The sequence below is a fragment of the Taurulus bubalis genome (genome assembly GCF_910589615.1).
Source record: "Taurulus bubalis genome assembly, chromosome: 1".
Taxonomy (NCBI): Eukaryota; Metazoa; Chordata; class Actinopteri; order Perciformes; family Cottidae; genus Taurulus; species Taurulus bubalis.
Window position 1 is genome coordinate 31,782,105 of NC_136589.1, and position 22,558 is coordinate 31,804,662.

At 41.2% G+C, this 22,558-nt stretch overlaps 2 protein-coding genes across 2 annotated transcripts; both read right to left on the reverse strand.

Annotated features, from left to right (window-relative positions):
• Positions 1-1,879: 1,879 nt before the first annotated feature.
• LOC306753221 (relaxin-3 receptor 1-like) lies at positions 1,880-3,451 on the reverse strand (the record flags this gene model as incomplete). Its single annotated transcript, XM_079237087.1, has 3 exons — positions 1,880-2,491; positions 2,584-3,027; positions 3,245-3,451. The coding sequence occupies 3 exons, from the start codon at positions 3,449-3,451 to the stop codon at positions 1,880-1,882; spliced, it is 1,263 nt and encodes a 420-aa protein (XP_079093213.1).
• A 3,279-nt stretch (positions 3,452-6,730) lies between these two features.
• LOC306753232 (cyclic AMP-responsive element-binding protein 3-like protein 3-B) lies at positions 6,731-11,980 on the reverse strand (the record flags this gene model as incomplete). The annotated part of the gene is made up of 8 exons (XM_079237098.1): positions 6,731-6,843; positions 6,927-7,020; positions 7,333-7,417; positions 7,943-8,011; positions 10,009-10,115; positions 10,520-10,630; positions 10,953-11,071; positions 11,680-11,980. The coding sequence occupies 8 exons, from the start codon at positions 11,978-11,980 to the stop codon at positions 6,731-6,733; spliced, it is 999 nt and encodes a 332-aa protein (XP_079093224.1).
• Between the last annotated feature and the right edge of the window lie 10,578 nt (positions 11,981-22,558).

Here is a 22,558-nt window from a genome sequence, read left to right on the forward strand (position 1 = left end):
CTTCTTGAGCTTGTAATTGCTTGAAACCATCAATCCTTACCGGCCATACATATGACAACTGGCTTCAGTCAGTGTGATTCTGTGAAATGACTTCCTGTGCTTGGAGATAATTAGCTGGGCAATCACAAGATTGTGATTCGTCAGATGGCGCTTGTTTTCTGTGAACTGCTCTGAGATGGAAGACTGTCGAGTCCAAGGGAACAAACATTAAATCAGAGGCAACAATACCAGAAGATTTTCTTTTGATAACACAGCGAACAGCAAAGTGTTGGGCAGAAATCGGAAAACAAGAGAATTGGCTCACACTTTTTGGACAAATGCTTGTTCTGAAATCACACGTTCGAATGTTTTTCATTCACAGCTTGAAGATGCTGATTTCCTCACTGGCCTTTTTTATTAGCCTCACAGACTGCCATACAGAGACCTGCATATAAATGTGTGTGTCTGATTGGAGGAGTAATTACTACCAAAATGGCACACAATGAGGGGACTATGGTGGAGAATGTGTGCGGTATCAGCTGATGATGGTTATCCATGTTCAGACTTTAAAGGTTGCAAAAGGGCAAAAATGCGGTTGACTCATTTTTGTTCATCTTCCTGGTGTTGTGGCTATTGCGACTGCAGATAAGATTAACTTTCCAGAGACGTCACTGAACTCTTTTGTCCTCTCGTTTTATTCAATCTCACTTTACATACGTGTAGCCACAAAACAATTCCCAGCGGTACAGCAAGGCAGACACCGAGAGACATGACAAGAGACGGCAGTTTCATGCTGGATTCTGCTGCAGGGTCCTGATCGAGGTAACAATAACACAAATAAATATGAAGCACATCAATCCTTGTGGAAATGTATGAATAACATGTATGAAAATGTAACAATTGTATAGCCCTCATGATTGCCTGTGTCAGTGTTTGTGATGAAAACTAAACAAATTACTTTTTACTATTCAAGAAACCTGCCCACAGTGTAACTAAGAGCCGGCTCAGTCAGGTTTGAGGACTGACAGGAATGTACTTGTCACCAGATATTACTTTCATGTTGGCATGTTTCACAAAAAGTGAAGCTCAAACATAAACTCTTCAGGTTTGTCTGCAAAAGATCAGCATACTAAAGTGTGTGTTTGTGTCCAGTTTGAGGGCTGAAATAAATTAAACAGGATAGGAAATACAGGAACATGATTAGAAAATGGCACCAAATCAAATATGGCACATAAAGTTTACATCTAAAGGAACATTTTCTTTAGTATAGAAGAAAAAAATTGACAATTTGGGAAATGCTTTTTCTTGAGCTTCACACAAAGACTGGAAGCGGAAACAGCTCGGCTCTGTCCAGAAGTAAATACATCCACCTACCAACGCCTCTGAACATCACTTATCAAAGCAACAGTGTGTAGCATTTAGGGGGATCTATTCGCAGGAATATAATATGTATAACTGTTTTCATCAGTGTAATCATCTGAAAATAAGAACCGTTTGGGTTTTCGTTACCTTAGAACGAGTCCTTCATATTTAGAGAGTGGTTCCCCTTCCAGCAGTCCGCTGTGTTGCACCGCTATGTTTCTACAGAAGCCCAGAACAGACTAAGCACATTTCGCATTTTCACATTACACAAGGGCCTTCGTAGTTCTCCGTCATGTTTGTGTAACTGCTGTAAAATGAGCTGTTTGAATTTCGTTGCTCCTAGGTCCTGAAAGATAATGGTTTTGCACATGATTGGTCACGTTCCCGGTAGCTTTGGAAAGAGCCAGGATAGCTGTTCCCGCCTATGTCCCATCTTTGTGCGAAGCTAAGATGACAACCTGTAAGCATGGAGGGTGGGAATACTCTTCAAAGGGAATAATTGCATTCACCATAATGTCAAATTTGTCCTTTTAGTGAATCATATATTGATGTCTTTTTCTGTCATAACCAGGCTGGATGGGGCCTCCTCCACTCTCCTCCCTCTCACAGCCAGAGTGAGAACACTTTGGATGGAGTGAGACACTCTCAGCAGGAGCTCCTTCAGTCCAGCTCTGTACTCTTTTCGGATCAGGCAGTAGAGCACCGGGTTCAGACAGCTGTTTGCGTGAGCCAAGCACACAGTCAGGGGGAAGGCGTACTCTTGGGTGTTGTAGAAGGCTTTACTGAAGGGCACCAGGTCAAACTTGATTAGCACCCCCCACAGGGTGAGAGCCTGGTTGGGCAGCCAACAGATGAAGAAGGACATAACTACGATGGTTACAGAGCGGGTGACTTTGGAGCGGCGGCGGTGGCGTCCTCTCTCACATTCTGACCTCTCTGTGACACTCTCGCTGACTGTGCTGCCCACAATGCGCCGGCTCAGGATGAATCTCAGGAGGAGGAGGTAGCACACAGAGATGACAATCAAGGGAACTACAAATCCCAGGAGGACTTTCTGTGTTTGATAGAGTCCAAGCAGGAATTGAGGATCCCAGTGGCCTGAGTCGAAGTCAGAGAACCGCACTAAGCAAAGCACGTCGTCTTCAGACAGCTGTAAACACAACAACAACTGCATGAGAGGTTTCAAACAGAAAGAATGTAAGCACATCGAAATCACTGCAGTTCAGTTTGAATTCAACAAACCTGGACTGTGGTGGAGTAGAAAGCATGAGGCAGTGTAGCCACCAGTGACACCAACCAAATGGTTAAACTGACCCATTTGGCACAAGCAGTGGCAGTCCGAGGGCTGCCCATCTTCAGAGAGGTGACCAGGGAGTGGTAGCGGGTCACGCTCATGGCGGTGAGGAAGAAGACGCTGGCGTACATGTTCAGGGTGGTGATTGAGCTCACGATCTTGCACATGACACGACCAAAGGGCCAGCGGAAGTCCAGTACCGTGTCCACGGCCCAGAAGGGTAAGGTGAGGACAAACTGAAGGTCTGTCAGCGCCAGGCTCATCACGAAGCAGTCGATGGAAGAGTGGCGGTGGCCCTGGTGGCGGGAGTGGAGCAGGAACAGCGCCAGGAGGTTACCCACAAGCCCCAGAACACACACCGCCAGGTAGACCAGGGCAATGACAACTCGGACCTGTCAGACACATCCAGTACATGTGATTTTGTCATCTTGGACCTAAAAGGTCAAAAAAGTGCATGCAAGGAAATTAAAAGTAAAAACACAACATGCATCATCAAAGCAACCTCTTTCATATGTTTAGGGACGTCATGCATACATTATCATGGACAAACATGTATTCGTTTAATTCATCTCAAATGTGTAAGGAAGGTGAATCCTGAGCTCAACCTACTGCCAGGTTTGCGGTGTCTGCGTGCAGGTCCAGCGAGGACTCCTTGGAGAGGATGTGGAGCCAGCAGTTCAGTGAAAGGTTCAAAGCTGCGAGATGAGAGGCTGCTCCTGTGGGGCTGATAAGTTTGGAGAGCTCGCGCTCATCCTCCTCTCCTCCGCACAGGCTCAGGGCGGCCAGGGGTCCGGAGGCGCTGCCGTTGCCCTGCATCATAGAGGAAAATTACTCTTTTTTTCTTTTCTTTCTTCTTTCAAAGTAACAAGTTACGGCAGGTTTCCCATCCTCTTTGCAGCTAACTTCCAAAGTGTTGGTGCGCAGTTGTGGATGGATAAATCCCCATCGTCTTCGTCCTGTATTTAGTCGTGTTCAAAGACCCAGAGTTGCAGGATTTATCCGAGAGATTCCCTAAACTTGCATTTTTACAAGCGGAAATCCAGTTCACACATGAATGCGTTTCGGAGCGTTCAGGGTCAGACTGAATTCTGCCGTGATGCAGTCGCTTCTTCTGTCAGACTCTCCGACAGCATCCTGAGACTTTTATAGTGGCTGAGGCGCTGCTCCACCGCTCGATGGCGCAGCGCCTGAGCTCGAGTGCTATGTGATTATCATGGTAGATTGAGGAATGAAGCTCCACTCTAAACCATTCTGGCTTTAAAGTCAGATGAAGCCACTTGTTTGTTCTATTTGATGATTGGCTTCTAATAAGGTGTTTGTTCTCCTGGTGATTCACGGATAAACAACCAGGGAAAGGCTTGTGTTGCATGGTGGGAAAGATAATGTAGCAGTCTGATAAAAAGTCTGTTTTCTGAATTTGGCTTGGCTCTTAGATGATTGGATAGATTTTCTAGCTCAGAAACACAGCTTGAAATACACATTTTTTCTGCTTTCTTGAAATTCTGAGTATATGTATATGCGTTAAGCTTGCTATTGGTTGTTTGTAAAATGTCCCCTTTTTGATTTATCAGTGAATCCCCCTCTCTGATGTTATGTCCAAAAATCACCTTTAATATTTCAGCATATGATGTGAAGTTAAATTACACTGGATAGTATTTTCAGAAAAGCTTCCTCAGCCTTCAAGATATTGTTAACGAACATCTGAAACAATGCACATCAGAGGAATAATCATTTAGATTAAAACAACTTTCAGTCTTTGTGAGGGAGCCGGCGATAGCCAGATAGATGTCTGTGTTTCTGATTTGCATTTCTTTAGGCCATTGTCAGTATTCACACAGCGCACCAATTTGGTCGTGTGTGTGCGCATTAGAGAGAAATTGAGGCTAGAAAAGGTAATTTTCTAAAGCAGCTTAAACTGTTTCGACTGGATTTGCTCAGACAGTCTGTAATTTATCAAAAGCTGATTTAAAGTCCAGTCAAGACAGTTTACAATCCACTCTCATCCCTTCCCTTTGTGTTTGGCTCCATATGCTGTCAGGAACCGCTTAAAAAACATCACTAATGGGTTGACAGTTCCCTAAGGATCTATGTGAAGCTGCTAATTTGCATTCTGTTGAAGCTTTCCAAGACACTGGAAGAAGTTATTTCATTGTCACACTTGTATGTTTTAACTGCCTCTTTTTTTGTCAAGGGTAAAGTAAGAACATTTTTGTGAAAGTGAACATTTCTGAAAATGTGAAAATACAGAATGCCATGTTGTATTCATTAGAGGAAAGAGCCTATATGAAAATGTGATTATGTATATCAGATTATAAATGAGTGGCATACAGCTCTCAAAGCTTTTGTGCTTGATTGTATTACACTTCACTGTGAGCTCCATAACCACTTTGGTTCAGACTCAAATATCTCAACAACTATTGAATTGTTTGTCTTGAAATTGTGTAGAGACATACATTCATTGTTCTCAGAGGATAAAGCCAACTGACTCCGGTGATCACCTGACATTTCCTCTGCCACCAGCAGTTTGGCATTATTAGGCATGGTTATCATGAAATGTTCCCTTTATGATGTAATCACTTTGGTGATCCCCTTAACATTTCATCCAACCCAAGCTAAACCACCATCAGATCAACATATGAATGTGTCCATACTAAATGGTAGCACTTGCAAAATGTACTGTAAATCCTCCAAATTTCCCAAAATGTTATGAAGGACATGATCACGTATTGTCCTAAATGTTTGAATGTTGTCTTCAAACTGCATTCCAGTGACATTTCATCACATGCTGTGTATAAAGACCATCTTATGGGACTGGCCTCAACTGGGTTCATGTTATTTCAGTGAGCAAAGGATGCTTGAATATCAGTGTTTCATAAATCTAGATGTGACCTTGATGTTGCTCTCGTTCTTTCACTGGGAAGGTATCAATCTGATGAAATGTTTTTTGAGATGCAAATGTTGTCCCAGACTAACAGCTGCGAAGAGTATTCTGCAAAACAGATACACTGAATTATGATGCATTACGTTAAAAAACGGAGATGAGGAAGAAAACAATGGATGTTCTGGAAAGAATGTGGGGCAGAAAACATTATGTGCAGCACCAGCAGCAGACCAGAGACAATTATTAACCGATGAAGTGTTGTTTTAATGGATGGACTCCATGTAACAGAAGGCAGTTTCAGTCACTGTCCTTAAAATGCATTAAATGACAGCCTGTGTTGCAACAATTTTCTATGGCCTCACTAGAAAAAGGCACTTAATATAATTACATGACCAGCCGATAATTATCTTTCCACAAATAAAATAACAAAGACTTTTGCTCAAAAATGTAGATATAATATCCAATATTTTTACAACCTGAAGGTCACTCTTCCACATTGACAGCTTTCATGAAAATGAGGCTCATTATAACTTGTTTTCATTGAAATGGTAAGCGATAAGCCTTCCATTAGCTTATGCTCATATTGTAATTAAATTTTTGGGGCCAAATCATGTTTAATTTTTCACATATTGCCTCATTATTTTTTTTATTTTTGTGATGCAAATCTCTTCCAGACTAGACACATGGTATTCCTGAGAGAAACAAATCCCTTCAGGGGTTTCCAAAAATCACTCAAGTAAACATTTTAATTCACATGTGCTTTGTCAGCATTGCAAACTAAACTGTTACAAAGTGCAAATCTTTTTTGATAAATCTTTTTCTTAACATATACTTTAAAAGTAAATAATAAAATACAGCGTTTGCAGCATTTACATATAATACATGCTCCACCAGGTCCCTGAGGCGGTTTTCCAAAGCAACATGAACGATTACACATGTTTGAACGACCTCCCCGCCGACCTCCATCTGAGTGAGTGAAATTCTGTTAAATATTTTAACTAGCAGCTTGTAGTGGATGGCAAACACACCATAACACTTCACTCTCAGTCTCTGCAGTAACAAACATATTTTGAAAAGCGATCAAAATTGCTCATTTGAATGCTGCGCCTGTAAGCAAGCCTGCTTTTCTTTGCTACGTCTTTCTTTTGGGGGGTCACAAGGAGATCCTGGTGGTGAGAGGATGGGAAGTCTACCATGGGGAAATATGTCCAGGGTCAGAGCTTCTCCATCAGCCGACACAGAGCCTCGAAGCCCCTGGAGATGGAGAAGAGAGGAATAGGAGCGATGTCTCGCACTTCCTCCATCGACTGCAGGCTGCGGGACGGCACTGAGGGGCAGAGACGTGGTGGAGAGGAGTGAGTGCATGTTTGTGTGTGTTATAAAAGAGAAAGTGTGTTTATATCTGCACACCTTTGGTCTGTGTATACTCTCCCTGGCTGGGTTGGCTGAGGGGGTCTGGCTGAAGATTTGAGGAAATGAGCAGGGAGAAGGAGAGGAGGAAAACCTGGACATGAAAAAAGAACAGGAAAAAAAAACAGGCCAAAGACAGAAGACAGAGGCCGAAGAGAAATGACAGAAAAGTAGAAATAGAAATCTTAGGCATAACCTACAAGCCATTTTGCACACAACTAAAACCTCACATGTAATCACAGCAGTAGTCAACAGTGGAGCACAGGCAGTGGTTTAATGATGTGCTCGGGCACTGTAGTGTCTATTATATATCCATAACTATATATTATTCAGTTGTTGCAGATTATGCAGTTTGGGAAAATTCTCAATGGTGTAAATCAATGTACAGTTGTGTTATATTTCTCACCAGGAGGCAGGTTCCTCTGTGCGTTGTTTTGCTGGAGCTGTTAGGGAGGAGAGCCTGTAGCCGGCTTAGCTGCTCCAGCAGATCACTGCGATGCAAATACAAAGAGGAAGAAGAAAGAGACTGTAACATTTTTACATGAGGGCCCACAGGTATTATTTTTCACTGGCAACTAAAACAACTAAAAGAAGAGTGTAGGTAAATGGTCTCTTTTCCCGTTTTGTTTCAATTCGCCACAGCACTCTGCCAGCGTCAGGAAGAAAGCAACATAATGAGATGGCAGGATGAAGAGGAGAAGCTAATGCAAGCCGAATTAATAAGCTACAGCTGATGAAATCTGCCAGTGGTAGTTTTTTATTTCAGGTGGCAGAATATTCGTTTGAAACAAGAATGACATGATATTCTCTCTTCTAAACCACTGTAGACTGCATATATTTCGGTCTGTACTGTTGGTCAGACAAAACAAGCTATCTGAAGATGTAATTTTGGTGAAATTGTGATGGGCATTTTCCCATCACTTTCTGAAAAACCCACTTGAAAGTAACAAGAAAGATCCCTCAATAATGAAAACGACTGTGAGTTGCAGCCCCTGTTGGCTGATTTGAGGACTCACTTGTTGGTCTTCTCCAGCTGCTGGATCTTTCTCTGCAGCTTGAGGTTGTGAGCGCCACATGCAGACATCCTACAGAAAGCGACAGAAGAAAGAGGGGAAATAGAGATCAAACTAGGAAATAAGGGTATCATATAATACTGTGTTATGATGTTGTTTTGTGTCTCCATTTGTTTCTCTCTTTGCCAATATCCGTCTGCTGGGTGCTATCTTGCACCCCATTCTGTCATTCAGTGAATCCACTCCCCTCTCTCCTTCTGCTGTGGCTCATTTATTTAAGCCTATGTGAGTCACGCTCCATTATGGCCCAATGACTGAGCTGAACCACAACTGATAATGACACCATGTTGATGTGCTTCGCCAGCAGCTGGCTTGATTACCAAGAAATGATGACTCTGCTCACTGGGAGTGATAATCTCATCATGAAACTTTTGTTGCACGGAGGCAACAGAGCTTGTGTTGAATGCGATGTTGATATCACTCTCGATCAGATATTGAAATCTCCTACTTGGTGAATAAGGTTTCTAAATGGTTAAATGCATAAACATTTGTTTGGCGACTTTCAGGCTCTGCATACTTTTGCATTAAGTTTGACAGACGTTTGAAACACACAAGCTGTTGTCAGACTTCAGATATAATTAAATTGCATCGTTATTGATTCAGGTGTAAAACAACATGGTTTCTTGGTTTATAGATTACCACTTGCTGGCCACAGAAACTCTCAATCTATTCTCCTCATTACATCTCTGATTTCCAATTCAATTTGGGTCCTGGCAGCTCGACAAAGTCTCAGATGATTCAGCTATTCTGAAGTGAATCACTGATGGTTTAGAGTTCAGTGGCGCAATCACCTGAAACTCAGGATTAGTCAGATAAAGCAGTCCTACAAATACATGTGGGGATACTCCTGCATTGCTCTTTCTTTCAACATACAAATTAAACTACATGCTCTACCACTCTGCATTGTTTGCGGAGGTGTGATGGGGAGGAAGAGCCAACATGGGGGAGGCAGGCAGGATTAAGACATTTGGGGATTTGGGCATTCTTCACAGCCTGGAGGAAGAGGAGGAGGAGGAGGAGGAGGAGAAGAACGAGGCGCCGCAGTAAACTGAGCTCCATCTTGGCAAAACCTCCTGCTCCTCTATTGTGAGATGATGCATCTCCACAGCATCTTCATCTACCGCTTAATCCCCTTCCAGCTGCAACACAGATTGTTTTCTTGACCTCAGATCAGACAAGGAAAGCTCACTGCTGCAACGTTTATTTTGAAGTCGTTGCTGTAAAATCTGTCCTAAGCATGCAAACAAACTAAACTAAGTTGTGTTGTCATTTATCAATGTACCTGAGAACAGCCTTTGGAAGCTGCCAACTGTACTCATCATACTCCCATATTACTTTCATTTTCCCTTGGAATAGGCTGATATAATACATTTGTGATTGTTTATTCTGGAAAAATCAGCAGTTTGGTTGTAGAAAGTGGCTCTTTATATAGCTCGTAATTCTTTCAAGTTTTAATTATTAAACATATCAGTGGATAGTGAAAGTAAAAATCTGCAGGATCCTTGTGTTTTACTTTTGGCGACATCAAAAATATCTCTTATTTCTGTAATGTTTTGCCGCTGAATTCCCCTGATATCAATTAACTTTGGGTACAACTCTGTGAAGCTCTTTCCTTGTGAAAAAGTTTGAGTTTCTGTAAGCATGGGCTCTTTCTTTGTTTGCTCAGTGGTGACAGCTGCCGCCACCCGGTTTCATGTCTTCTATTCCAAACAAACCACTTCTGTTGCTATGGATTTCCTGTGGTGTTGAGAAACTTTTTCAAGGAAAGACTTGATCGACTGAAAGAAAAGGCTTTCATGAAGTCTGCTTCATTAACAATGATTAAGTCATGTGGATATTTTTCTTTAAAATGTTCCCATCCCTGCAGCAATTTGTTAAAACTCATTACGTGACAGACAGAACAGATTCAACACAGGTGCTTAAGAGCACAACAAATCACCACCGATAACGGTTTCAGGGCCAGTGCATGCAGAGATTATGTGGTGTTGAGTGAGGTTGCCGGCTCCTACCTTCCCTCCAGACTATCAACGTATTCTCTCTTCTTCTTCCGACTTTCTTGAGCCGAGTGCTTGTTGCGGATTTTCCGCCGGATCTTCTTCAAAACCCTCTCTTCAAACTTGTCAGGGTAATGAAACACATGTGAGGATAGGGACAAGAGAGAATGAAGAGGGAAAGGGTAAGTGAGAAAACTGGGTTGTGGGGGGACAACTGGCAGACGTTGTGTAACTGGGGATACAGATTTTGATTTTTATGTGTGTGTGTGTGTGTGTGTGTGTGTGTGTGTGTGTGTGTGTGTGTGTGTGTGTGTGTGCGTGCGTGCGTGCGTGCGTGTGTGTGTGTGTGTGTGTGTGTGTGTGTGTGTGTGTGCGTGCGTGTGTGTGTGTGTGTGTGCGTGTGTGTGTGTGTGTGTGTGTGTGTGTGTGTGTGTGTGTGTGTGCGTGCGTGCCAGATAAAGAGGCGGTGAATGTGTGTGGTGTGTGAAGACGTCTGGCCTACATGCATGTAAGGGTGCTCATGTACCTTGGACAAGGGCAGTTTGTTGGGTAAGTTCACCCCTTCTTTAACCAGGAGCTTCTTTTCATCCTCATTAAGAACAAGCTCCTGCAGGGAATGCTGGGTGATTCGCTGCGCCTGTAAACCAGATGGACAGAATAGTCCAGTTAAAGAGACTCTCCGAGCAGTTTACTTAAAGAAGGCACTGCATGAAGTGGACCGGTTCATAACATTCTCTTTATTTTGGTGCAAAGAGTGCTCGCTTGCTCTCAGAGGGGGACAGGTCACCTCAAAAATGTCTCTGTTCATATTTTACAAAGAAGTAGTGGACCGTTAGTTCATTTTTATTCATTCAGAGTCCGGAGACTGAATTATTTGTATTTAATGACTAGAAAGTCAAGTGAAGTCAAGTGAGGTTCGGTTGGAGCCATTCCACAATATTCCACTCTTCTCTCCTTACTTTCTGTCCCGGACTGGAAAGCAGCAGGTCCTTCACTGTGAGAGTCTGACTGGAGGTTTGGTTCGTGGTGAGGTAGTGTGCGATGCCAAACGGCTCTTGGAGGTCATCAGACTCCCAGCCTGCAGATTGAACCAGTAAATTTCACAAAATTACCCTCGGATGCAATTCAAACTAAAACGCACCATATTGAGACTGCGGCACCCACTGTACTTACAAAAAACATTTTACAAAATATATGTCACACTTTTCTCTGTGTTCGATATTTTTTTGTCATTCATAATTCATATAGAAAGTGTTTTAGCAGTGGGAGGTCAATAATCAGCAATGCGAAAGAGGACCATATTTCAAAAGAGCACTAAAAAGACAATTTCCTCAGGTGATGAATTGCACCTTTTACTCTTCATATATACTCAGAAATGGGAAAACCAAATGATTGGCTCTCTGAAAGAACCCCGAACTGTCAAAAGTCACAGATAGCAGCTCTTGTTATTCTGCAACAGAAGATCAGAAGGATGAATCTCACACCAAGGATTGTGCAGCCTGACTGTCCAGTGCTCTGGTTCACATTGTTCCTCTAGTTTTTGTGCATCTTGACATGACATTTGTGCTCACTATTGAAACAACCTACTGTTTCAAAGCTCACTATGTAGCTGCAAGTATCAGAGTAGGTTTTTCACCACTATAAAGTTTATAATTCTATAATTTTCCTGTTCATATCTTGTCCTACCTAGATCAATGGAAACGTCAGTTGTTCTTTCATGCTGTGGCAGCTGGTTCTCTGGAAGTGGAGGCCGAGGGAATGGTGTGTCAAAGGGTGGAAAAACTGAGCAAGAGAGCGGGTAAAGGCGCTCTCTGGTATCCGCCGGTGCGTCATCATTGATGCCGCTGTCAGTGGTGCCGGGTGACCACAGGGGGGATGCTTGAGCAGAGGAGGAGTCGCTCCCACCCAGCAGAACATCCAGGAAGTCATCAGCAGCACTTCTTTCGGGGCTCGGGGTCTGAGATGGACAAGGGGAGTATGTAAGCATCATCCCACGACACCACCACCGCTGAATAGACTTCTAGGCTTAATCAGATAATCATACTCCCACACACAAGCACAGATAAGAACACACTGGCCATTCATTTCCTTAAACTCATCGGCCCGTGACTCTTTGTCTCATTGTTGTCACGGTTGCAACCAAACGAGGAAACATAATGAAACTGAATGTACTCAGTAACAACACATGCCCCTTGTTGAGAGTGCAGAGCACACTCAGATCACGACTCTCCTGTTGAGATTGGTGGTTGTGATCATGTTGTTCCCCGAGTGGTCAGGAGCGAACTGAGCAGAATTACCGCCGCACTCACTTCATGAATTGTGATAATACATGGTTGGTTTCTGTGGCAACAGGTGGTTCCGTCCGAGTTCCTGAGAAAGAGGTCAATGAAGTCCATCCCACTATTCACCTGAAACAAAGAACTACTCTGAGCATCGAGTTTAACATTTTATTGAATGTTATTGTATTGTGTATATATTGAGTATTTCCCATACTTAATATTTGTATGTTTACTATATAATGTGCTTGCTGCTGCCACAAACAAATTTCCCCCTGGGGATGAATAAATTATCTATCTATCTAACATGGAGATGATTGTCAGTTTCTTAGAAAGAAAGCTGTGTCCCCGACTTGCTTCAGTGAGGTCGTCCCACACTTGCCTCCGTGGACAAAGACTCCTCAAGTTAATATACATTTAACTTAAGTTAAAACAGTTTTTTAAGCACACTCAGTCTGAATATATCTCTTACGCGCATAGTTGCATCCTTTGGTCCGATAACAAATGTGTCTTACCGTGTCTGTATTCAGTGTCATAATTCCAACATTAAAGCAGCAGCTGATGAAATTACAGTGAAACTACCAGCAGGAATAAAAACACAGAGCAGTATGTTCCTCTCTGTGGCTTCGATGTCTTGGAGGAATGCCTGAGTCTGTTGAAAGGGACAAAGTTGAAAGGCCATATCACACAACTGTATTCTCCGAACCCAGTTTATCACTGTCCAATCAAGTCTTTAGCAGACAGCTGAGCCAATCGGCAACAAAAGAAGACTTCCTGACAGATGAACTACTCAAAGTTGCTCAGAGGTGACCTTTGATGTCAACATGATAAGGATTTGATTCCCTGTGTAGTTTCACATTCATTTGTTGATGTTGGGCAGGGTGGATTTAGAGCTTCTTTTTTTTATTCCTTTCAAAGGCAGAAGGTGAGGGAGTTTTTTTCCACTTAATCTGCCACTGCCAGTAAACAGATTTATTTGGTGAGATTAATGCCTCATCCCTTACAAACAAAAAAACTGCTCTTTTCTTCACTCATCAGTTAACTTTTTCTTGAAATCAAACTGATTGTGTGTATTTCATGATTTTTAATGAATATCATTTTGTAAACCACTTCTTTCACATGACAGTGGGCCCTGACCTAATGCGGACATTCATGAAATAATTAACAAGAGAAAACTTCTCTGCCATTTCACAAAATTATGTTTATTCTTTGCTGTGCTAGCAGTGTGTATTTTTGAGACAGACATTCATGGTTCACACTGACTTTGGTGTCGACCCTTGCTTTTAATCCCACGGCACCATGACGTTGACATTAGTGATTTTGAGTGAAATGTCTCTACAACGTTGTGAACAACTGCTCTTTCGCACTAACCAAGCTTTTACAAAACTGACTCGTTCTAAATTATATTTAGATCTTCTCCAAATTGGTAAAAGTGGACTTTAAAAAAAAGAAATCCACTGTTTCTTTGTGTCTATCAAAGAGAGACTCGCTGCTGTGTCGTTTCAATTTATTACTGAAGTTGAACAATGAGAATTTATGTCAGAACAACCTCAATGTGCCTCACTGCTGCTTATCTTTATTGCTATAATTAGGAGCATCTGTTTCATGCTATTTGGAAGCACATCATGAAGCAAAAGAATTACGTAACAACAGCAATAATACAAGAGGTACATGCACACTTGTAAAGAAGTATCAAACTATTATCACAGTGGGGAAGATATTCTTTCAGTGGCAGAGCTTTTATAATAAGTATAGAAACAGTACAATCAATAGTTTGTCGTCTAGTTTCCAGAAGTAATAACATCAGCACAATCCTTCCATCACTCTCTCGGCTTCAAGTGTTGCACCTCTGGGGAAAGAGACTCAGCCTCATATGTATCTGGTAGCTCAAATAATTAAATACAATGTTCTTTTCTCGTTAGAGGATTTCTTTTGACATTTTTACCTTCATCAGTCAGTTAAAAGTTGACCGAGACATTAATATATTTCCTTTTGATTTCTTTAAATGTATTTTCTCAGGGACATTATCCCCTAATCCGTTCAAAATGTTCAGAGTGGAGAGGACAGAAAAGGTGACTCTCATGCCACAAAGGTCCTGGGTCAGATTCAGGACTTTATGTGGCACAAACCTTTGAGAAACATTTCTATATGAACTATAAAACATGGAAGGACTTATTTGTTTCTCATCTCTGTGTCAGGCACAACGCAATTTGAATAAATCAAATCAAACTGTGGAGCAGCTCTTAAGAGTTTGATTTCAACACTTTGTGGAGACGGGCATTCATTGTACAGCTCATGTGGGCTTTTCAAAGTGTCTTTGCAGAATAGAAATATAGTTCAAGAATGTCTAATATAACACAAATAAACATATACAAGGTGATAATATACCAGGATTCAAGAGTAGTACATGTAATCAGTGTGGAGCCAGTGTGAGTTAGGGTTTCAATAATTCATGAAGAACCAGGCCATCAACATCTCTCAGTCTTTCAAGCACTTGCCTTAAATATATATTTGTTGCATTAAACTCCAATACCCTATGACAGAGCGCTCAGGATTATCAGTCCTGTAATAAGTGTAATTGCATGACTAGCGGAGCCCTGCTATCTTTATTGTTGTTCTTTCTGAGATTAGAGTTTCAAAGTACATGCAGATATGATCTAACCAGGACACGTTCAGCACTAGATATGAATAATAGTTTTCAGCTCAGTACAGATAATTGCTGTGTTATTGCAGATTGCTGATATCGCACTGGCAATCCATGTTATCGTGTCCATTTTAGATGCACGTGACTGAGGGTCAAGAAGAGTTACATTCACTCATGGGTATAGTGAGGATGAAAGGAGACATATTCAACATTTCTGGAAGTGCTTAACCAAATAATACGAAATTTACCATGAACCGTCAAGCGGCTGAACCCGGCAGGTGAAGAAAAGTCACAGGTACTGAGATGTTTTTCATATCCACAAGACAGAGAGGCAGAGACTGCTCTGAGAATACAGCCGTATCACTGCACCAACCGTGAACTGCATGTTGGATGGCTCCTATCTGGAGCTCAGTAATAACTCTGATATGCACAAAATGATTCAGTACCTGCAGCTTGTGGAAAATTCTCGGTGAGTCACAAATAAGAGAAACAAAATCAATGTTGTGCTGTGTGGAGTGAAATTGGTTGTTCAGGTTTGGAGCATTTCTTAACTGGTAAAACCTCACATTCAGCTTGTAGAGATGAAGATTAAACACACCTTAAAACAATCTGGCAACTCAGCACGTTGTCATTACCCATCCTTCTATAACACCATAAACACGAAATAACGGCCTCCCTGTCCAGACATTTTTCCTTAACTTCCTCGCTACAAGCGTCTAAGTGGTTTCTTGACTGCAGGACTCTGCCTTTTTTCAGTTGGTCAGCTCGAACATTTCTTTAAAGAGCTTTACCTGTAGTTACTCATTATATGTCTAGATTTAGATCAGTTTCTGCACTGTTCCTCTGAGAAGGGGTAAAAATCATTATTGTTCCCAAATATGCCATCAGCAAAGGAACCAATATTTAAATGATGCCCGTGTTCAGTGGCAAAATAGATTGAGATACATTTGATTATCTAATCCTATAATTGTAATTGGTATTTATTATTTGTATTTCAATCTTCTACTGTTACGTTTAGGAGCCAATTATATGCCTTTCTAAAACCTTTTGTGATAAGCAATGGGAGCAGATTTCAGATTCAGATTTATCTCCTTGATTTTTACAAACGCGTGTCTCTACTTGAAGCAGCAGTGCGATAGTCAACAATCTACCAGAAGCTTCAAGGTGACACCAGCTGTTCAAACAATATAGGGAGAAATGTTTGGCAATGTTATGCCATAAAACAGGCACTATTTGTTAATGCAAAGTAATGGGTTTTCATGTCCTTGAGTGACTGGACACCTGGCAGCAGGCTGCATTCGCACCAGGCATCACTGTTAGGAGGTCACCTCCACTGGTGGAAACATGACGCAGTGCTACTGAATATAAATTGTGTTTTTGCTCTCACCAGAAACTTTAATATCTTGCCTCCCTGGTGTTCATAAAGGTTGTATAGATGAATAATGTTTTTACAGAATTTTGTTTTTTACCTGTACATGGTTAAAAATGGGTTAGTGTTGTATATGTGCAAAATTAATGAAAAGGTATGAAAAATACATTTGGCTAGTGTGTATCCTCCTCCAGCAAAGCCTCGCTGTGTTATTTCATCTTCCTGTTAAATTCATAGAAAAAGTTAACCCCTTGCCTTCTGAAAAAATAACTGAAAAGCATCTGGACAAAAATGAATGTATTGTTAATCATTTTTCTTCTGTTGAAAGAAACATGTCCATTAAAAACATTTTGTGACATAATTTGTTGTGTTGCCCTTAGTTTACAATATGTGTGTATCTTGTCTACTGTTATTTAAAAAAAAATGGAAAAATAAAACTAAAGTCTTCCACTACAAAAAACTATCATGTCAGGTACTGATCTGCTCTCGTGAGGGCCCATGATATGCCTGTTATGGTACATCCTTGAAAAAGGGATGTTTCAATGCTCCTCTGAGCATGTTGAGTCTAAGGTAACAGGACACATCCCACTACCCTCTGCAAACACACGTGCGCATGTTCATATGAACATGTGCACCAAAGCACTCTGCTTTTCCTCATTCTGTTCTCATTTTATTGTCCCAATTCAGATTGTGTCAACCATCCTAAGATGTTTTGCCCTGCTCTGCCCTCAGCTGGTGGAAGCTTGCTGCAACATCCTGAAACAGTACATTATTTTCTTTGTTCACATGAGGATCCATATTTTCCAATAAGAAAAGCTGTGTACACTCTTTATTAAAGGCAAAGACATACCCAACAGCAATGGTGACGCTCAAAGTGGTAGACCTGTCTTGACTACCTGCTAAAATGTCATCAACACAAAGACAATCATGTGAACAGGATGACCACTTTGCTCAATTCTTTTATTAGGATTGAATCACAATCTAGTAATCTAAAGCATGTAAATACCAAATTAAATCAACACTGTTAATAGATACAAATGTTCCTAAAAAGGATTTTTTAAGTAGCGATACCTTTTTCTATATTTGTATATCAGTGTAAGTGAATATATACAATAATGTGCCACTTTATTCAGTTTTGGACTTATACCATAGTTTAGGAAATGGTAAGGCTCGTTCAAATTAAGTCAAAACTTTAAAAATGAAGCTGACAAGATGATGGAAATAGACCTGCAGAGTTGACCCTGAAAGGCTGAATATAAGTCTGACATGTTTTAAAATAACCACAATAAAGAGGATAAACCATTCAAATCTAGCTCACAAAATGGCCCTTCTTCTGGCTCCCAAGGTTTCAATTTTGCAGCATAAAAAAAAAAACTGTCTCGCAATTTCCTCTTTGATTATAAACCCATTAAGGGAGTTGTGTACTCAGAAGGAATGGATCCCTCGGGATAGCTCTGTAATTATTGCTTGAACGCCAACTGAGTCACAGGCAAGTGTCGGCCTACAAGAGTGATACCCGGTATGGGCTTGAACACTTAGCAGTTGCACAAGATATTAATTCTTACTTCTGGTTTGTCTTTCTCCCAGCGATGAAGATCATGGCCAAGATACCTCGTCTCAGCAGGTTCCTCCTGAATCAAGAATGTGGACGATTAAATATTATTTAAGCAAATTTGGCAAGACTGACACTTCCTTTTAACTGACTGCTAAATGTAGTGTTTTGATATTTCAAACGTAATATCACTTTTCTAATCTTGAAGTAATTGGTTAAAATGGATAACTGAGACAAACCTGACCAAAGGATTCACCTAAGGTCAACACTCAATTACAACATGTGCTAATTGTGCAGTTACAGAACAGTTAAACATGATGCTCCAGCAAGAGACCCCAGCACTTTTAACGGCTAGCCTTGATTAGCTTAAGCTACATTTAAATAGTGGTACTTACTTTTCCATATAGTTTGCCATTTCTTGTCATTTAAATATTTACATTCCGATGCACTACTATTCTGGTAAGTTGTTATCACGCATTAAGTAGTTTAATTCACGAATGGAGATTTAAAACGGCTAAATTGGTCCTGCTAAAAAGGTACCTAGCCTAATTTAGCAGAGTAACGTTTTAACAGTAATCTAACTGCCATTTTAGCTTTTGACTCAAGTAAAATTCAAATTTTCTGTTTGCCTTTTTTCGGGATTCAAAATAATAAATACTTGCACAAAATGTAATTAAAATACATGGTGATGTTATGTTTCTTTCTCACGCAGACACAAACATACGTTACACGTAGCAGCAGAGGACTCAGCAGTGGGCAAACGTCCAGACAGGAATAGGACCCGGCTGTTGAGCGGCAGCGCCCCCTGCTGCTGGAGCCGCTGTATTGAACCTCTACACGACATCCGCAGCAGCAGCAGCAGCAGCAGCAGCAGCGTCTCTCCTGTCACCACCGGGACTGCATGTCCTCCGAGGAAGTGTGTTACAGCAATAAACCGTTAGACGCAAAGACCAACCATCTGCAGACAAAATGGTGAGTATATACTGAGCAAATATTCGCAGATGATTGTGTCTTTAATATATTTGTAGTAGGTTAAAAACGGGCTGTCAGCCGCCCCAGCCTGCAACTTTGAATGTATAGTTGCAATGGATTCGGTGCAACAAGCTGCAATGAAGCTGAGTCAGGTGTGTGTATGTGTGTGTGTGTGTGTGTGTGTGTGTGTGTGTGTGGGTGTGTGTGTGTGTGTGAAAAGGATGCCGAGGCTCTGGGTCATGTGTGGTCATAGAAAGGCTCTGCAGGCGGTCTGTGGAAGCATACGCAGCTGCAGCCAGCTGAAAAGGCAGCAGGGCCTTTACTTGCACGGCCCGCTCTGCCTCACTGTGACGTTAATAAACCCTTTAATATCAAGCTGCTGCTGCATGACTGCACAAATATCGTGTGTCAACACACTGGGAGAAAGACACATGCTGACACCTCCAATTTCCATATGGGGGAATCATGTTTCTACTCAATTGTAGATTAGATTACAAGAGATTGCGCCATAACCATACTCTCTATCTCATATAACAAAATGATAAAATATGTTACTACATAGAATATGTCACCGACAGCGAGAGCTGCAGTAGATTTCGTTTCAATGGTGGATGGTGATTTATAATGGTATATAATGAATTATGATTATGATATAATAGCCTTTGATTGTCTCAGTGAATGTCTGGGCATCCCAAAACTTCACATTTCTATGATTATATTTTCAGGACAGAAGGTATTTAACATGCTAGGCATTGTGTTAATAATGCTGCTCTTTTCTTATTAACAAATACATAAATGATACTGAAGCCCAGATAGGCCTACAGTGAAAATGTGATTTCCCTATAGAACAAACTTCTTAAAAAGCCTTCGTCATCTTTAAAAATGCCTTAGTCTCTTCTTAATGTATGCATACATACATTGTATTCCTAAATTTTAGATCTCCCTTGTATCTTGTGTTTGTGATCTGAGAGGATTGAGCATGAGCAACATATATTGCATGAAAAATGTAATTCAACATGTACATTCCACTTAAATATGAATAATTCAAGGTATGAGATTTGGACATGCTGTTCCCTCGTGAAATGGTTCAGCTCGGCCAAGTCAGCTGCAGCATGGTGACTCAGTCATTCCTTTTTTTATCTACTTTTTTTATTAGAGAATGTGCACGATATAGCGACAGGGATCAGCGAACAAGTATTTTCTTTTTCTTTTTTTAGTGTGTGTTGTTCTGTTTGCAGTAGTACTGCATAAAGTGACAGGAAGGTAGAGCAAACAGACAGAGAAATGAGAAGAAATACAACTAATAAATAAAAAATAAAAATAAATTAAACAATTGAAAATAAGGAAAAATAATGAATCATAACACGCCCACCCACAAACCCACCCACAAACCCACCCACACCCATGGCCTTTACATTTGTTCACAGATTTTTGTAATACATGGATTTGGTTGTAATAAATCAGACAGATGGACAGAACCTCAATCATTGGGTAACACTGACAGGTCTTGGAAATAGGAGATGAAAGGCTGCCACTTCCTCGTGAAATGGTCATTACAGCCTCTAAGTGTATATTTGATTTTTTCAAGACTCAGGAAAAACATTACATCCTTAAGCCAGGCAGACTGAGATGGTGGACCTGGAGACTTCCAAGCAAGCAGTATTCTGCGACGAGCCAGAAGAGTAGCAAAAGCAATGATATAATTTTCTTTGGTACTATATAGGATAGGTTTGGCAGGGATACCAAAGATTGCCAGAAGAGGGCACGGTTGTAGCTTGATCCCTAAAACTATAGATAAGATATTAAAAACATAGCACCAGAACTGTTCAAGTTTAGGACATGCCCAAAACAGGTGTGGTAAATCTGCTTGAGGATAGTCACAACGGTTACATCCTGCATCATGGTCTGGGAACATTTTAGCTAGCCTGCTATTACTAAAGTGCATCCTATGGACCACCTTGAACTGAATAAGACAGGCACAGGACGTGGATGTGTTCACCCTCCTCAGTACACCCACCCACCAATTCTCTGTCAAGTTTGCATTCAACTCACTTTCCCATTTGGTTTTGATTGTAGAAAAGGTATCTATTGTCGTTATGATCTGGTTGTAAACTTTAGAGATCAGCCCCTTCTGAGTTGGATGCGTGTCTAGTAGGCTTTCCCAAAGTGTTTTGCAAAGGAGGTCAGGGTATGACTGGAAGTGTTTCCATACAAAGTGGCGGACCTGAAAATATCTGAAAAGATTTGAACGGTCCAGGTCATATCTCTTACAAAGAGAGTCAAAGCTAGAGAAGTGGTCATCGTCATAAAGATCCCTGAAACACATCAGTCCTTTTTTTGCCCACTGTGAGAAAGTTTTATCCACTACAGACGGTGGGAATAGATGATTTTTACTAATCGGACCCATAGAGGAAGCGGTTTGGAATTTATTTAAAGTGACGATGAAATTGAATCCAGATTCTAAGTGTAGCGAGGACAATCGGGTTGGAAGAGTGGCTGGACAGTTTTATCGGAAGAGATGAGTACACCAATGCAGGAAGAGATGAAGAGTAGCAGGAATGAGCCTCCAAAAGACACCAGTCAGTCTCCGGGGCATTAATCCAAAATGATATTTTTTGAGTGTTAGTTGCCCAATAATAAAAAATGAAATTAGGAAGAGCCAGGCCACCTATGTCCCTCGGACGTTGGAGAAAGATCTTGCTCACTCTTGGGGACTTTCCTGCCCAGATAAAGTTTAGAATAATTTTGTCAATAGATTGAAAAAAGGATTTTGGCAAGAATATTGGTAAACATCTAAACAAGTACAGAAATTTGGGGAATACATTCATTTTTATAGATTGCACCTTGCCAGGTAGTGACAGGGGCAGGTTGCGCCATCTTGCAAGGTCATTTTTCATATTTTCAACCAAGGGGTTAAAGTTAGCTGTTTGAAGAGAGGCAAGACTGCGGGTTATGTTCACACCAAGGTACCTGAAACCTGAACTGGCTAAACGAAAAGGTACTAAAGATTGCTGAATCTGACAAGCCAAATTGTTTATTGGGTACAATTCACACTTTTTTAAATTTAATTTATATCCTGAAAAAGAACCAAATTCCATCAGAATCGATTCGATTGAAGGAGAAGACAACACTGGGTCGTTCACATACAACAACAGTTCGTCGGCGTACAGTGAGACACGATGTTCTATTCCTCCCCGCTGTACTCCCTGCAAAAGTGGAGATGATTTCAATGTAATGGATAGTGGTTCAATCGCAATTGCAAAAAGCAAGGGGGAAAGTGGGCATCCTTGGCATGTGCCTCTCGTTAAAGAGAAATATGGGGAACGCAGTGAGTTGGTGCTAACGCATGCTTGCGGAGATGAATATAAAAGTCTAACCCAGGAGGTGAAAACATCACCGAAACCGAATTTCTGAAGGACCTTTAATAGATACTCCCACTCAATCCGGTCAAAAGACTTTTCAGCATCTAATGAGATAACTGCTTCCGGAACAAGTGCGGAGTGGGAAGTGTAAATTATATTAAGTAACCTGCGGATGTTGGAAAATGAGTGACGATCTTTTATAAAACCAGTCTGGTTCAATGACTCAGTCATTCCTGCTGTGTTGCCTGATTAGGAACTAAAAGGTAAAGTCTGTATGCAGTGCCCACACTCCTTCCTCGTAGTCAGGTTGATGGATTCAGTTTCAAGTTTATTTCTTTGTATAACTCTACTTGGAACGACTGCAGGGGTCTGAGTGGAAATATTATATGA